Source organism: Molossus molossus, unplaced genomic scaffold, assembly GCF_014108415.1.
Source record: "Molossus molossus isolate mMolMol1 unplaced genomic scaffold, mMolMol1.p scaffold_m16_p_21, whole genome shotgun sequence".
Classification (NCBI taxonomy): domain Eukaryota; kingdom Metazoa; phylum Chordata; class Mammalia; order Chiroptera; family Molossidae; genus Molossus; species Molossus molossus.
In genome coordinates this window covers 5,271,897-5,288,959 of record NW_023425357.1, presented here as the reverse complement: position 1 = coordinate 5,288,959, position 17,063 = coordinate 5,271,897, and the positions used below count along the sequence as shown (strand labels likewise).

The following is a 17,063-nucleotide window of genomic DNA, read 5'->3' as shown; positions in this document are numbered from 1 at the left end:
TACACACACACACTTGAAATTAGTATCAGAACCAGTGGACTTTCCCTGCAGAAGAATGTTTAAGTCCTAACCTCCAGTGCCTCAGAATGTGACTGTATTTGGAAATAAAGTAGTTGCAGATGGAATAAAATGAAGTCACAATGGACTAGGGTGGGCCCCTAATCCAATGACTGGTGTTTTTATTAAGACACAGAGGCATACGAGCAGAATGCCATGATGATGAAGACAGAGACTAGACTTATGCAGCTGCAAGCCAAGGAATGCCAAAAATTGCCAGCAGGTCACCAGAAGCTGGGAAGCAAGAAAAGATTCTCCAAAAGGTTTCAGAAGCAGCATAGCCCTAATGACACCTGGATTTTGGGCTTCTAGCCTCCAGAACTTTTTTTTTTTTTCTTTTTCCTCACCCGAGGACATTTTTCCATCCTTTGTCCAGGTAGAGTGGGAGGGAGAGAGAGGAACAGAGAGAGAGAGAAACATCGACGTGAAAGGAACACATCAAGTGGCTGCCACCCGCACAACCGACCAGGGCCGGGGACAAACTGCAACAGAGGTACGCGCCCTTAGCGGGAACCGAACCCAGGTCTCTCAGGACCGCAGGCCGACGCTCTAACCGCTGAGCCAAACTGGCCAGGGCCAGAACTTTGTTTTAAGCCACTCTGCTTATAGTACTTCCTTATGCAGCCCCAGGAAACTAATAAACTAGGTTTTATGGGGGAAAGCAGTGAGAAGCACATCTGGCCATGGGTCTAAGCCACATTCCTCATGTGAGCAATACCACCAATAAAGGTGACATTTAAATCTTTATTTCTTTAAAAATAGTAGCTTCTTCTAATTTTTCAGGTTTCAGTTCAGGAAAGAAAATTTGTGATTACTCTTCAGGCTTATATCTCAATTATTTAATGGTTTTTTAATAAGCAATAACTATAGGAGAATTTGTTTTAAAAAATTATTCCAGCCCTGGCCGGTTTGGCTCAGCATTTAGAGCATCAGCCTGCGGTCCTGAGAGACCCGGGTTCGGTTCCCGCTAAGGGCATGTACCTCGGTTGCAGTTTGTCCCCGACCCTGGCTGGTCGTCCGGGTGGCAGCCACTCGATGTGTCCCTTTCATGTCGATGTTTCTCTCTCTCTCTCTCTTCCTCTCTCTCCCTCCCACTCTATCTGAACAAAAAAATAGAAAAAATGTCCTCGGGTGAGGATTAAAAAAAAAATTATTCCGAAGGGCCGAAAAGAAATATCAGTTCCATTTACATATACCAGTAAAAAATGTTACAGTCTTCTTCCATCTTAAGCCTAATTACTTCTCTTGCAATTTATACGATATACAAAAAAATTACAATGTTGGCATTTTTGGGTGGATACTACATATATAAACTGGAACGAGAATTTTGTTGTACACAACTTTACCTTGTGAAATCTGTAAATGAGTATATACATGTTCTACAAAAATACTTAAGAAATAAAGCAAAGACATACAACTGCAAACTTTAATTTACTGCTTTGACTATACAATATATCCAAACATGAAACAAAGTGTTATTTTCACATGCTAAAGTTATCTGCTCTTCATAACTGACTACACTTTGTGGTACATTTTCTATAAATACACAATGTGACAGGATCAGGACTTTTTACTATAAAGTTGTTTATGTATAAACAACCTTTTCCACCATCATTACACAATACTAATTCTTAATAAATATCTGATGCACAATAAGTCTGCACTTAATGGCAGACGCATCCTTATCACAACTCTTCAGTCATCTGCATACTTTGGTATGAAAACTCATTTGTTTGGAAGGTATTCTAGGATTCACAACATTTATGAGATTTTTCCTGTGAAAACTGAACATTTTATGATGACCTATCAAAAATCGTTTGCACTCAAAAGGTTTCATTTTCTGTTATGTATAATGGTATTTCTCTTCTTAAGAAATTATTTTAACTTTTCAACTCATTCCTATTGCCTTTCTCTAATGAAACATGAGGCTAAGTTAGAGGCAAATGATTTTCCTATATTCACTGCATTTAAAAGATTTTTCTCCTAGATATGTTTTTCTGAAACTTACAAAGGTCAAAAATAATAGAAAAATATCCTAACTTTCACTACATCCAGAGTGTCTCTTGTGTGAATTCTTTTGTATTCAGTGAGACCTGACATCTCACTAACATCTTTCCAGCACTTAATGTGTTTCTTTTTTTTTTTTTTTTTTGGCACATGACCCTAGCGGGAACTGAACCCAGGACTCTCTGGTCCACAGGCCAATGCTCCAACCACTGAGCCATACCGGCCAGGGCTAATGTGTTTCTTAGGTTTCTTTTCTGTATGAATTTATGTGAAATGAGAAAGAACTCAACAGAAAATGTATTCCCACATTTATTACATTGATAAGGTTTTTGCCCTACATGACTTCTCTAATGAATACTGAGGTATGATTTCACACACACAAAAAAGGCTTTCTCATACTGAGTATATTGATATGGTTTCTTTCCTATGTGACATCTCTGATGTCTAATGAGCTGATTCCTCCCTGAAGATCTGACCAGATGGAATGCATCCATAGGGTTTCTCACCAGTATGGCATCGTTGATGGATAATAAGATGGCTTTTTTGGCGGAAAGCTTTTCCACATTCATTGCATCCATGTGGTTTCTCTCCTGTATGAATCAACTGATGTGTACTAAGCATTGACATGCTGCTAAAGGCTTTTTGGCATTCAAGACAGACAAAGGGTTTCTCCCTTGTATGTGTTCTCTGATGTACGATGAGCACTGCCTTTCGTACAAAAGCTTTTCCACATTCACTGCATTCATAGGGTTTCTCTCCTGTATGAGTTCTCTGATGGACAACGAGATGTGACTTGTATATAAAAGCTTTTCTACATTCAGTGCATTCATAAGGCCTCTCTCCTGTATGAATTCTCTGATGTGCTATAAAGGATGACTTATAACTGAAGGCTTTCCTACATTCCCTGCATTCAAAAGGCTTCTCTCCTGTATGAGTTCTTTGATGAACAATAAGCTGTGAGTTGTCTATGAAAGCTTTCCCACATTCACTGCATTCATACGGTTTCTCTCCTGTATGAGTTCTCTGATGGACAATGAGATGTGACTTGTCTATAAAAGCTTTTCTACATTCAGTGCATTCATAAGGCTTCTCCCCTGTATGAATTCTCTGATGTGTTATGAGGGATGACTTTTTATTAAAGGCTTTCCTACATTCCCTGCATTCATAAGGCTTCTCTCCTGTGTGAGTTCTTCGATGAACAATGAGATGTGAGTTGTCTATAAAAGCTTTTCCACATTCATTGCATTCATATGGCTTCTCTCCCGTGTGAATCCTCTGATGTCTTATTAGGTGTGATTTTTTGTTAAAAGATTTCCCACATTCCTTGCATTCATAAGGTTTTCTCCCTGTATGATTTCTCTCATGTACAATGAGCTGCGATGCATATACAAAAGCTTTTCCACATTCACAGCATGCATAACGTTTCTCTCCTGTGTGAATCCTCCGATGTGCTATGAGGTGTGAGTTTTTATTGAAGACTTTTCCACATTCTCTGCATTCATAGGATTTTTCTCCTGTATGAATTCGCTGGTGAACAACAAGCTGAGACTTACCACAAAAGGCCTTTCCACATTCTCTACATCCATAGGGCTTATCTCCTGTATGAATTCGTTGATGGATAATCAGGTTTGACTTCTGCATAAAACCTTTCCCACAATCACTACACTCAAATGGTTTCTCTCCCGTGTGCGTTTTGCAATGTAATCTGAGCTTTGTCTTCTCGCTGTAGGCTTTTCCACATTCTTTGCATTCATAGGGTTTCTCTCCTGTATGAGTTCTCTGGTGTATTATGAGCTTTGACTTATACCTGAAAGATTTTGTACATTCAGTGCATTCATAATGTTTCCCTTCTGTGTGAATTCTGCGATGTTTTTTAGGATTTGTCCCCAGGCTGAAAACCTTCACACGTAAATTTGGTTCATAGTACTGGGCATGAATGTGAGAAGTTTCATGTAAAGTATGGAAGAACAATTTCCCAGAACCATTTAACTCAGCAGAGTTCATGTCTGCATAGTTTTTACTCTGAAAATTTGAATTTTGTTTCAAATGTGAATTTTGTTTCAAAGTTATTTCTCTTGAGATACATTTATAGGGTTTTTCTACAACTGGAATGAAGACTTTGTTAAGAGAAAATATTTTTCCCACTGCAAAATGTTCATGATCTGTCTCCACAGGTTCATCCTTCTCAATGTCTTCCTGATACCAATCATAAATTTGCCACATTACTTCTAGGGGAAAAAAAAAAATCAATGAATTCTACCATTATCATAAAATGGAGGGTGATGATATTTCAAGCCAATACACAAAGAGAATAAAGAAAGTGATATAGCCCTGGCCGGTTTGGCTCAGTGGTTGGAGTGTCGGCCTGCGGTACAGAGAGACCCGGGTTCGGTTCCCGCTAAAGGCACGTACCTTGGTTGCAGTTTGTCCCCAGCCCAGGTTGGTCGTGCGGGTGGCAGCCACTCGATGTGTCCCTTCACATCGATGTTTCTCTCTCTCTCTCTTCCTCTCTCTCCCTCCTGCTCTATCTGAACAAAAAATGGAAAAATGTCCTCGGGTGGGGATAAAAAAAAAAAAAGAAAGAAAGAAAGTGATATAGCAACTGCACAATGTAAGTCTGAGGCATTCAATAAAAAAAACAGTAACAGGTAATGCACTGAAAAACCTAGGTGTCATCGAACTTTGGAACAAACCTAAGAATATCTGAAAGTATAATATAAGAGGTATGTTAGCCCTGGCCAGTTTGACTCAGCGGTTACAGCATCAGCCCGCGAACCAATCAGTCTCGGGTTTGATTCTGGTCAAGGGCACATACCTCGGTTGCAGTTCATCCCGGCCCTGGTTAGGTCACACAGGAGGCAACCAGTCAATGTGACTCTATCACATTGATGTTTCTCTCTGTCTCTCTCTCTCTCTCCCTCCCTCCCACTCTAGCTAATGATAAATGGAAGAGTATCCTCGAGTGAGGAATTAAAAAAATAAAAGGTATGTGAATATGGATAAGAGGTGGAGGAGGAGGCTGGTTGCGTCTAACAAGCTTCAGTTGAAGAACAATTAAGCAAATAAGGAAAGACTAGATGAAATAGGCAAAGATCTGACCCACGGTAGATAAAAGGAGGTACACCTCCTAGGTGGCTAGTAAAAGAGTCATATATGGAAGGGTGGTAAGAGAAGCAGGAAACAGTCATACAAAATTCTTCTTCTTCCTCACTCTAAGTAAAGGTTCAGAGACTATGAGAAAATTATTAAAATAACAAGGGTCCCACACCAATGACCAACTATTACTTTGCTTCCACTAACTCCCATTGCTTTGATTTCACTCACCTGGACTAAAATGACTTGGAAATAGGTCTCCTTTTTCCAAGTAGACCATGGCTTCTGGCTTGGTAGCTTGATAACCTATCAAGGGGGAATCATAGAACCTGAGCTGTATTGGGGCCTGTGAGGAAAAGTTCTGATTCAGAGAATGTATAGTTTAAATCTCAGCTAAATAGAAATTTTTCATTTGGAAATAAAAGTAAGTACTGTCTGATCTAAAGAAAATAAGTTCTATTTTAAAATTAGTTCTATATAAGTCCAAGTTCAAAATCACTGAGAATATCAGAGTACCCATAAATTGTAGCAAAAAAGACAGGCAATTAATGGGCCTATGCTGAGATACTTAGAAAAATTGTCTTTACCCAATGACATTAGGTTGCTATGATTTTCCAACATCACATCCCGGTAGAGATTCTTCTGAGCAGTGTCCAGTAGCTGCCACTCTTCCCAGGTGAAATATACAGCCACATCACTGAATGACAATATGCCCTGTTATAACACAATCCTTTTTAGTCTGGAGTTAATATAATAAAATATAGGATACTCTGATTATTTACACTATGGAAATTCATAAATAGTTCTCTGTATCTAGTTTGATATACATTTTTGAGCTAAATTCACTAAAAACTATCCTCCCTTTGTGCATTCTTCATTCACTTCTTCATTTATTCATTCACCCAACATAAAATGTTAAAACTTTGAATTACCTAAAAACCATCATCTGCAACCCACCTTAGGAGTACTGAATATTACCTACTATGTGTTTTGCAATAAAATCTGGAAGTAAAGCATGGCCCTGTGTCATATAACTTCTGATCTATTTGGGTACAAGGAACTGCAAATAGTTCAGTGAAACAGGAGAAGAAGCAGATGAGAACAGATGCCTAGGTAACAGGTAGAAATTGGTCTTGGAGCAAGTGTGCACATTTCCTGCAGACACTCAGTAGTCACTGCAGTGTTGTTCATATACAAAAGTATGTTATGCCCTGGCTGGTTTGGCTCAGCGGTTAGAGTGTCGGCCTGCAGACCAGAGAGTCCCAGGTTTGGTTCCTAACTAAGGGCACATACCTTGGTTGCAGTTCATCCCCAGCCCCTGTTGAGGTTATGTGGGTGGCAACCAGTTGATGTGTCTCTCTCACATTGATGTTTCTCTCTCTCTCTCTTCCCCCTCTCTCCCTCCTGCTCTATCTGAAGATAAATGCAAAAATGTCCTATGGTGAGGATAAAACTTTTAAAAAGTATGTTATGCTCAGAACCGCCTACTAGAAATTGATTGTAGTACATATTAAATCATGATACTCCAAAGCAAACATAGAATTCTTATTATACTTTTTATAGGAAAAAGAGATTTTAAATTTTCAACTGTGCCTCTTATATCTCCCACATTTCCTTAGGAAGATGGCTGTTCACAGGGTCTACATTTTAGACGAGAAAAATGGAAGAGGAAGACCCATCAAAGACATTTCTTCACACTTAAGGTACAGGAAATATTTACTGATTTCAGGGAACAGTATGCTTCCTCCATATGTACAAAGTAAATCTTGCAACACGTTTTTATCCTTTTGTGATGGTTTCCAATATTATCATAGAAAAGTCTGCAACTCGGTTCTGGATCCTGCTATTTATGTGGCAATGTTCTAATTGTTAGCACTTTGCAGGACCCTAAGACATGCAGATAAATTTCCATTCCTGATGGCTACTCTAAATCACTTATTCTGTCTCCCAATCCCAGCACCTCTCTCCCGGCCACAACGTATATATATATGTTGTTCTCTTTGATTGTACACTAGAAATCTACTAGATAACAAATTGAGAAATAACAAGCTCACCTGAAACTTAGTCATTTCAGCAGCTTTCAGGAAATGGCCACCACTCTTAGTATCTTTCTTGAAATCCTGATCCTGGTGTCTCATCAAGGGTGGCCTCTGCAAAGAATAATTTCTGGACTTGAGATCTACCTTTTTTTCCTTCACAAAAGCTTCCTCATTCTAGGAAGCCAGCATCTATGGAGTCAAAAAAAAAAAAAAGATTGTTTGGCATGAAAATAATAATAAAAGCAAGTTCCTATATATGCAAGGAACTGTTTTAAGTACATTTTCTCACTTAATCCTCACAAAAACCCTATGAAATACAGACTATAATTATTCCACTTCAGGAAAACCAAGAAAGAAAAGGTCAAGCACCAGGTAGCTAAAAGCCACACAACTAGTAACTTATGGAGCAAGGATAAAACACAAACCCTCATAATCAATAAATCCCTGATTCCATGTTGAATTACAAGAATCATCCTTCATTTTAACCAAATTGAAAAGGGGGAGGGGGGGAATATCTAGAACAACTATTTTCAGACACAGAAATCAAAGAAGAAGAGAAATAAACAAGGTAAAACCCTTGTATGCTGCAATTCACTGCCTGGAGAGACCTTCCAGGCCGTAACACAGGAAGGAGGAGCCCCCTGAAAAGTCTGGCAGTTTTGCTAAGTTAATGACACAGATTTCAAAGCCTGAGAAAGCAAACATGTTAAATTTGCCAGGTAGTACACCAGGGTAGAGGGAGAGAGAGGGAAGGAGGGAGAGAGAAAAGAAGGGATGTAGGAAGGGGGAGGGAGAGGCAGAGAGGGAGGAAGGCAGAGAGAGAGGGGCGTGGGGGAAAGAGAGAGAGGAAGAGAAAGAATGAGAGAGAGAAAATCCACTCTTTAGATGTGCCGAGAGTTCTTTTGAGTCTCAGGCTAACTACTAATGAACTATGAGGAAACTACCAAGGCCATTGGAAAGGTGCTGTCATACAATTCCTGGAGCTCACAGAAGGTAGGAATAGTCTCTTCTCACTAGCCAGAGTGAAAAGACCTTCTAATACACAGGGAGGACAGAGTCCTCAGCCGAGTATTGTCTCAGTAGCAGCGACAAAGTAACCCTAGACAAAAGACTGTTTTGGATCCACCTAACAAAGCTAAAAGAAAGCCTCCAAAAAATCAAACTGAGTTGCAAAACTATTACTCTCAGGAGCATTGAACTTGCCCCCTGGCATATGTCATCAGTTTAGCTGAAATAAACTCATAAAATTTTTAAAAAGAAAGAATCAAACTGTTTCAAAGTAACTTAATTATGACCAAGAGCAAACCTCAAAAGTAGTTGAAAGAATAAGAAAAAATCCCACAACCAGGTAAAACTGATAATATCTGTCATCCAATAAAAAATTACCAGATATGCCTGGTCCTGGTCAGGTGGCTCGGTTGGAAGGTTGTTCCAATATGCCAAGGTAGTGGGTTCAATCTCTGGTCAGGGCACATACAAGAAGCAACCAATGAATGCATTAAAAAAGTGGACCAACAAATCAATGTCTGTCTCTCTCTCTCCCTTAGTCTCTCTCTCTCAAAAATCAATAAAAAGATGATTTTTAAAAAATTACCAGATATGCAAAGAAGCAAAAGAACTTAAGAACCCAGATCTAGATTTCAAGGACAATATGAGAAAGAAATTTATAGGCCAGTCTCATTTATAAACTTGGCTATAAATACCCTAAATAAAATATTAGGAAACCATATCCACTGATATATAGGAAAAATGCACAACGCACACTTGACTTCATGTCAGGAATGCAAGGATAGCATAGTAAGAACCATTTTATTATCTCAGCAGATGAAAAAAAGACAATAAAATAGCACAGCCACTCACAATTTTTAATTACTCTGAAAATCTTTACCCAAAAATGTATCACAGTGCTCATTTCGGCAACACATATATAAAAATGTACCACAGATCAAGCCCTGATCAGTAAAATGGGGAAAATAAGCTAAAAGAATGAAATCTGCATATGAACAAACAAAACTGTCATTATGCAACTGCTTTTACAATCAATATAAATATTAATTGAACTTTCAATTATTGAATTATGCATTTGAAATATGCATTTAATCTGACCTATTTAAACAACAGAGAGATTTAAAAGGACCAAAAAAAAAAAAAAAAAAAAACCCACTATTTACAATGACAAAACCTATTACATATCTGAAAGGAAAATATACAAAATTAGTTTTCTTATACCAAAAGGATACAGATCATAACCAGCCTAATTGAGAGACACAGAGTGAGGTTTGAAAGGATCCAAAACCAGAAGCTTCCACTCTCCTTTCCTCTTGGAGTGAGGACACATTCCTCATCCAGCATATCTGTGTGTAACAATATGCAGGGTATTACCAACTGAAGAAGCTCGATCTAGCTTCAAATGTCTATAGTTCTTATTAGAGTTTCATTAGACATGATTAAGTAATCACTGCCCATGTGACTCATCCTCCAGCCACCCTACCCTCCTGAAGGTTGGACTGATTTTATCCAGCTCAAAGCCCCAATCCTCTAATCACCATGAAATGGTGTTTTAGGCACAAGCAGCCCTATCCTGAGTCATCTCACTAGCTTAAACTATCTACCTATGAACCCACCGTGTGTCACTTCATTAGCACAAATCATCAGGGTCCACCATGAATAACCCAGACACTGCTATCACTCAGGACATTACAACAATTTAGAGGCTATCTCCTAAGAACTGGGAACAAAGGCCAGCCAATTGTTTAATATAAAATAAGTAACAAAAGACTACTATTCCAAATATGTGATTATTTTCTAAAAATCAGTAAAGAAAAAACAAACTTCTCAGGTTTAAAATTAGCCAGTGAAGATATTAAAAAATGATCAACCATGTTAGTAATGAAAGCAGTGCATATGGAGACCACATGAGATGCCTTTTATACCCAAAAGATGGTCAACAAGCCAATATTGGGCTATCATATTAGAAAAGAACAGAAGGATGATAGACCCACTATTGCTAAAGATGTAGAAAAACCTGGCACACTATACATAGAAGCAGGTACAAACATGTGTATGCTGGCTGACACACATACACAAAGTATTTAAGGCACGATTTTAACAATTCATGGATCTAAATGGCAGGTATAAAGGTGATCTTTTCGCTTTCTTTCACATTTTCCGTATGAAATTTTTCAGTATAAAACGTTGGGAAACAACATTCTTCAGTAAGTTTGGTAAAACTAAATCAGAAGCCTTTGAAATATGCATTTAATCTGACCTAATTTTATAAGTTATAAAAAAAATATCCAGCCCTGGCCAGTATGGCTCAGTTGTTTGGAGCATCATCCCTTGCACCAGAAGGTTGTGGGTTCAATTTCTGGTCAGGGCACATACCTAGTTTGTGGGTTCGATCCCAGTCAGGGCACGTGCAGGAGACAATTGGTCAATGTATCCCTCTCACATCAATGTTTCTCTATCTCTCTCTCTCCCTTCCTCCCTCTCTGAAATCAATTTTTAAAAACCTATTATATATAAATCAGTTTAAAAATACATTTCAAAACATTACAGGTGGCTTACAGTTAATAAATTGAAGGTGATCTTTATTTTCTGTTTTTTACTGGTGACAAACATATAATGATATTGTGATAAAAAAAAATAGATCTCCATTTAACATCAAGCATAAATTCACAGAGAATATATGTAATAAAAACAAATTAATAGAATTGTTTTAAACAGAAAGACTCCTATTTAAAAGGTATATATTTGAATGGCTACTTTTTGTCAAGGTACGTACTTGTAGTACTTACTATTATGGGCCCTAAATTCGTATGTTGCAGCGGTAATCCTCAATTTGATGTTATTTGGAAATGGGACCTTTGCGAGGTAATTAGGGTTAGCCCAGGTCATGCAGTCAGGGCTCCGGAGGACCTATAAAGTAGATATCATTTGTTTAAATGGGAAAACGTAGACTAAAACAACTTGGTACCTTACAGACACACAAACAAGTAGCAGAACTGACATAAAACGCCAAAACTGGCGCACTTTCTAGCACGTATACACAGGTGTGCACCAGCTGACACACATACTCAAAGTCTTTAAGGCACGATTTTTAATTCGTGGATCTAAATGGCGGGTATAAAGGTGATCTTTTCGCTAGTCTTCCGACTTTTCTGTATGCTTGAGATTTTTCGGTATAAAACGTTGGGAAACAAGACCCCAACGTTGAGTACACACCCGAAGGTCTGTCCAGCTGAGGCCGCCTTCCGTTCCTACCCCAACCCTCTCCCAAGGAGACCCAGACTGCTCCAGCGCACCTGGCTCACGACCCATTCACAGCCTCCCGGACACCTATTTTCACGTGGACCACGGATGCTGCAACTCAGGCCACGAGACTCCCAGAGGACTAACCCCAATCCCTATCCTCGTCGGCCATGCCCGTGGACCCCTTGGTCAGGGGCGACCCCAACGTCTCTCTCCTCTACCCGCAGCTGACCTGTCACTGTCAACGGGAACGGCCTCGGGTTTCTTCTTCGCCCCTCTCCCCTAAACACTGATGCCGGGCAAGCCACCCACATCGACCCCGAGAATTACGAAGGCGCCTTAAAGAACACGCGCCCCCCCTCCCCCGCCCCGTCCCCCCGGAACACCCACCACAAACCACACCTCACGTCCCGGAATTCCTACGGCGCCGTATTGTTAACGACGCGCGCCGACAGCGAACGGAACCTTAAGTGAGGACTGTGACCTTCCCTGGGGAAGCCAAGCTTCGACACGCCACTTCCGCCTACCCCCTCCCCGTTTGCCTGGTCCGTGTTTCTTGCTAGTACGCAAACTCAACAGCGCTCTGGAAGGGAGCTGGATACCTACAAACGACAATTCTGGTCTCTGTTGGAAATACCGCTGGGCAATCTGGCCGCGCACAGTTTCGTTAGCTGTGTTAAGAGCGACCAGCGGCGATGGGCGCCGCCATTTTGGATTGAGCGCCGTACGGAGAGCGAGATGGTCCATGTGGGCGACCGAATTCCGCAGACGGGCCGAAACCGGGCAGGCTCAACCGATCCTTTGGTTTTCATGACTTCTCCCTACCGGTCGGTCTACTTCCACAGCGGGTGTCAGTACCGGTGCTTAGTAGCATTTCACTACTCTCCGCCGCAGTCTTCCGAGACCCGAGGGCTAAACCCATCACAGGTCAGGCCTCGGTGGAAAATGGCCGCGCCCACGCTCTCCGGAGCCCTTTGGAAAACGCAGGACCGACGCGGCCATATTGGGAACGTTCGCGTCCGTACGATAACGGGCTCGGAGCAGAGAACCGGAACACGATTACAAGGAAGATGCAGGAAAAAATGGGGATCCGGAGACTAGAACTGGATGTGGAGCCGAGGCAGGAGGAGAGCGTCTGGATGTGTGCTTCGTGATGAGAGACGGGTTTTAAGGACGGAGGCAAAAATAATGGCAACCGCAGTGCACGACGAGAAAATACTCCTTGCATCTTGCGTTACAAGCTGAACTGAGATACATCACAGGACGATTCTGTGTATCCTGAATAGTCACAACCTGCCCAGTCATTTGCTTCTGTGACTACTGTGAAGGAGAGGTCAGCTCTTTCCCTGGATATAGATAATTATCCCAGCAGAATAATTTAATGTCAGTCTCTTATCTACGGCTTGGTAGTGCCATCTCTGTCATAAATCGAGTGTCCATAGCTCTATGGCTCTGATCTAAAATGTTCTGCTCAACTAAACTTTTCTTTATTCCTAGGCCAATACCATGGTTTACCTCTGGGATCTTTTTAAGTCTTATACCTGATAAAGCAAGGCCTTCTACCATATTCTTTTTCTACAAGAGGATTTTTGTTCTTTTGGCCCTTTATATTTGCAAGTTAAATTTTAACTTACCTTGTCAACCTCTGCCAGGGAAAAAAAAAAAACAGTGTCTGGAATTCTTACTGGGACTGCACTGAATCTATAAATCATTGTGTAATGACATCTTTACAATATGAAGTCTTAAAATCCATGAACATTGTGTATCACTCCAGTTATTTAGGTCTTCTTTCATGTCTCTGAATAAAGCTCATGTTTCTTATAAAAGTCTGGTAAATTTTTATTAGATTCATTTCATAATACTTGATATCTTTAATGTCTTGTAAATGGTATTTTACCATTTCATTGTTTAACTCTTTGTTGGTAGTAGAAATACAATTGACTTGTATATTGATATTATACCAAGCACACTGGATAAACTTATTAATTCTAATAGTTTTCATTTTATTGTACTGTACATTTTTAAAACTTTATCTTTTCCCACTACTTCAAAATCCCCACAAACAAGCTCTGAGGCTACCAACTCGGCAACAGATGTAATAAGGTTGGCCCCTGCAACAAGTTCCTTTGGTGAAACATTACCATACTTTATTTCTTTAAAGATGACTTATTTTAGTTCCTTGAACATACTCATAATAGCTGATTTAAAGTCTTTGTGTAGTAAGGCTGACATATGTGACCTTTCTTGAGTATAAGCCAAACTTTTCTGATTCTTTGTGTGTCACAAATTTTTGTTGAGGCTAGATATTTCAGACAATACAATGTTACTATGGCAGGTATCAGATTCCCCCTCTCCTCAGGGTTTTTTGCTGTTGCTCTTTTGTTATTGCAGTTTTTTTAGTGGCATTTTTGGACTACTTCTGTACATTCTGTTTTCCTGTAATTTGTAGTCACTGAAGTCTTTTCTTGGTTAGCTAATTGTTGATCAGAAATTTTCTGTCACGTTGGGTCAGTGTTTTCTACCCTTCGCCAAGGGTTATGTTGTGTGTGATGAGGCCCTACTTCAATGCTCAGGCACTTAACAAGTCTGTTCCTGAAGCAGGATTTCAAGATCACCAGCAGGTGAATTATTGATGCCCATCAGGTATTTCCTGGGCATGTACAAATCCCTGTGTATGTTTGTGGCCTTCTAGATCTTCAGGAATGTGTCAGCGTATTTAATAGCTCCTTGTGAACATCTTGTTCTTCAGATATTCCTTTTAAAGTTTTTGGCTGGCCTGTTGTTTTCACCAGCTCATACTACATACAGCCTTAGGTTACTGTAGAGTTAAAACATTAAAACTGAATAGTGTTTGTTTGTTTTTAATCCTCACCTGAGGATATTTTTCCATTTATTTTCAGACAGAATTAGGAGAGGGAGAAAGAGAAACATCGATGTGAAAGAGACACATTGATTGGTTGCCTCCTGCATGACCCTGACCAGGGTCGGGGACTGAATTGCAACCAAGGTACATGCCCTTGACCAGAATTGAACCCACAACTCTTTGGTCCAAGGGCCAACACTCTAACCACTGAGCCAAACTGGCCAGGGCAAAACTGATAGTTTTTGACAAGTGTTTTCCATGGCTACTGTAGTTGTGAGGCTGCCATTTTTCCATAGATAGGGCACAGCTGGAGAGAGGGGGATGGGAGTCAACAGTGATAACTCTACATACCTCACAGTTTTTACTGTGGTTCAGACTTTTTTCATGACTCAATGCTCTTCAGGGTATCGTACGCTTTTGATTCCTTTCTGGAGTTGTAGAAAAGTTGACTTTGATAATTTTGCCAGTATTTATGTTGCTTTTATGAAAGAGTGGATTTACAGAGGCCCTCAATTGCTATTTTGGAAGTCCCATCTCATCCTCTCATTTACTTTTGCACAATAATCTAATGGGATACGATCAATTAATTTTAGAAGTAAGTACCCTAAGTCAATAGATTAAACTGCTCCCCATGGATTATAGTTGTCATTGACACACAAACCCATTACTGTTTATCGATACACAATACTGTATCCAATTTAATAATTACCATGATAAACCATAAAAAATTTTAATTTGTGGCCAAATTATTTCTGACCAACTTCATTCCATGCTTCCATCAAATATTTCAAAGAAAAAGTCACAAAGCATCAAGACAATGATAACATATGTAGTACTGTGTTTATTTGATTGTCTGCCTTCTGAGTAAAGCTGAAAGCCTCACATTTAAGTCAATGTCATGCAAATCTTTCCATCATCAGTATTTTGGTTGTATGTCTGTTGTGTTCTAGACATCAATATAGCCTTGCTTGAATCAGTGAATAACCAGATTCTTTGAAACTTTTTTTTTAAATCCTCACCCGGGGATATTTTTTCATTTATCTTCAGACAGAGAGGGAGGAAGGGAGGGAGGGAGGGAGGGACGGAGGGAGGGAGGGAGAAAAACATCGAGGTAAGACTGGTTGCCTCCCACATGATCCCAACAAGGGCTGGGGACCAAACCACAACCAAGGTACAAGCCCTTGACAAAAATTGAATCCATGACTCTTTGGTCCACAGGCCAGCACTCTAATCACTGAGCCAAAGTGGCCAGGGCCTCATCCCCTCAGGCTGGCCTCACCCTCAGCAATACCCACCCCCTGCCTGCTGTTGTGTCTCCAGTATGACATGCTCCCTACACTCTATCAGCCCAGAAAGAGATCCAGGGTTGAGGCACAGCTGTCCTGAGACCAAAGAAGAAACCCCTGTCCTGACCAGTTCCTCATCTGCCCTCTCCTCTTGGACACACTCTCTCAAACCTTATTCAACTCTGAGCCACAATGAAATACTCACCAGGGTTGGTCTCTATCACTGGGACTGGCAGCAGGACTGTGGCTATCTATATAGAGCCATGAAGAGCCAAAGCAGTTACATGTCCTGAGATTCCCTGAGTTCATCTCTCCCCAAGAGCTGCAATTATCCTGTTACTTGTGAGGCACTGACACCTTCTGCAAAGGGACAGTGGTGCATCTGCAAAGAAGTTGCAAATGCCAGCCCCCAGACAAGCAGCCATCAGCAGTTCCTGGGGATTATTAAGATATGAACTAATTAACAACTGGTGCAGCTGAGAGAAAACTTCTCTAAGGTGAGTTCTATGTCTCAGGGGTATGGGATAGACAGGGCACTCTCAGTGGTGTGCCTGGATGTTCCTCCAGAGTCTACAAAGTGGATCTTCATCTCCAAGTCCTGCTCCCAGTTAGGGTCACGGTGATAAGATGTTATGTTCATGCCTCTCTCTGTGTTCTGATGTTTCCTTGTCAAGGACATGACCTCTCCTCGGGACATGGAGTCATCAAGAGATTGGAAAAGCTCTGCCACAATGTTATTCTCACATTTTTTTAGGAACCCTGAACATTCCTGCCGGGCCCACCAACCTCTCAGTCCATTCCCAAATTTGTCTTCTGAATTGCTGGGGCCAAGACAGCGTGATCAACAAAAGTGACTCCATTTACCATCTCTGACAGTACTGCTACTAATTCTTGAGCCCCTCCTATGAGTAATGATGCAATTCATTCAGCTCCATTTCCTCTTTCCTTCTACTGCCCAGGATTAACCATAGATTTTCCTAGATGTTTCTTTTTATACTTTATATGTACTTATTTTTCTATTCTTTTTTTATGTCAGTTTAGATATTTACCTCCCTCCCTAGACTAAAATATTAACGTTCTTGCATTTTCTTTCATCTTCTTTCCCTGTTTCTCTCATTTTTTTAGTTTTATGATTTCTATATTGTCTTGGCACTTACATTAGTCTCTGGAACTAAAATCCCTATGCAGAAGTTATCATAATAAATCTACTAACAGCTCTGATCTGTGGTTAAATGTGTTTAGTGCTTGTGCTCAGTCCTGTTGCCATTGTTTATCTGTTCATCTCTTCTGGGTAAAATTCATGTTTCAATCATTTCATCAAAAAGTTCATAGGAATTATACTTCCTCACTTCTTGCATGTTCAACAATGTTTGCCTGTGTCTTGGTACTTAAAAGACTTATTTATTGGAGGTGAAGTTATCTTTGTGATATTGAGCCTTCACATTTGATAACCAATTTACTTCTTTT

General features: G+C 40.2%; 1 protein-coding gene across 1 annotated transcript; it reads right to left on the bottom strand.

Annotated features, from left to right (window-relative positions):
* Window positions 1–2,407: 2,407 nt before the first annotated feature.
* On the bottom strand, window positions 2,408–12,109 carry LOC118638294 (zinc finger protein 260-like). The gene is made up of 6 exons (XM_036274006.1): window positions 12,054–12,109; window positions 10,994–11,114; window positions 7,212–7,385; window positions 5,745–5,871; window positions 5,389–5,463; window positions 2,408–4,292 (listed from the first exon to the last, which is right to left on the bottom strand). Exons 3-6 carry the CDS (start codon window positions 7,293–7,295, stop codon window positions 2,509–2,511), a joined length of 2,070 nt encoding a protein of 689 aa, XP_036129899.1. The 5' UTR covers window positions 7,296–7,385; window positions 10,994–11,114; window positions 12,054–12,109; the 3' UTR covers window positions 2,408–2,508.
* Window positions 12,110–17,063: the final 4,954 nt, after the last annotated feature.

What these genes read in the sequence shown, in the direction of transcription:
- LOC118638294 (XM_036274006.1), bottom strand. Translation starts at nt 7,295, where the DNA reads ATGAGACACCAGGATCAGGATTTCAAGAAAGATACTAAGAGTGGTGGC. An exon ending in CTGAAATGACTAAGTTTCAG is followed by an intron (nt 5,872 to 7,211) that starts GTGAGCTTGTTA and finishes GTGTTATAACAG; the next exon opens with GGCATATTGTCATTCAGTGA. An exon ending in TAGCAACCTAATGTCATTGG is followed by an intron (nt 5,464 to 5,744) that starts GTAAAGACAATT and finishes CCCCCTTGATAG; the next exon opens with GTTATCAAGCTACCAAGCCA.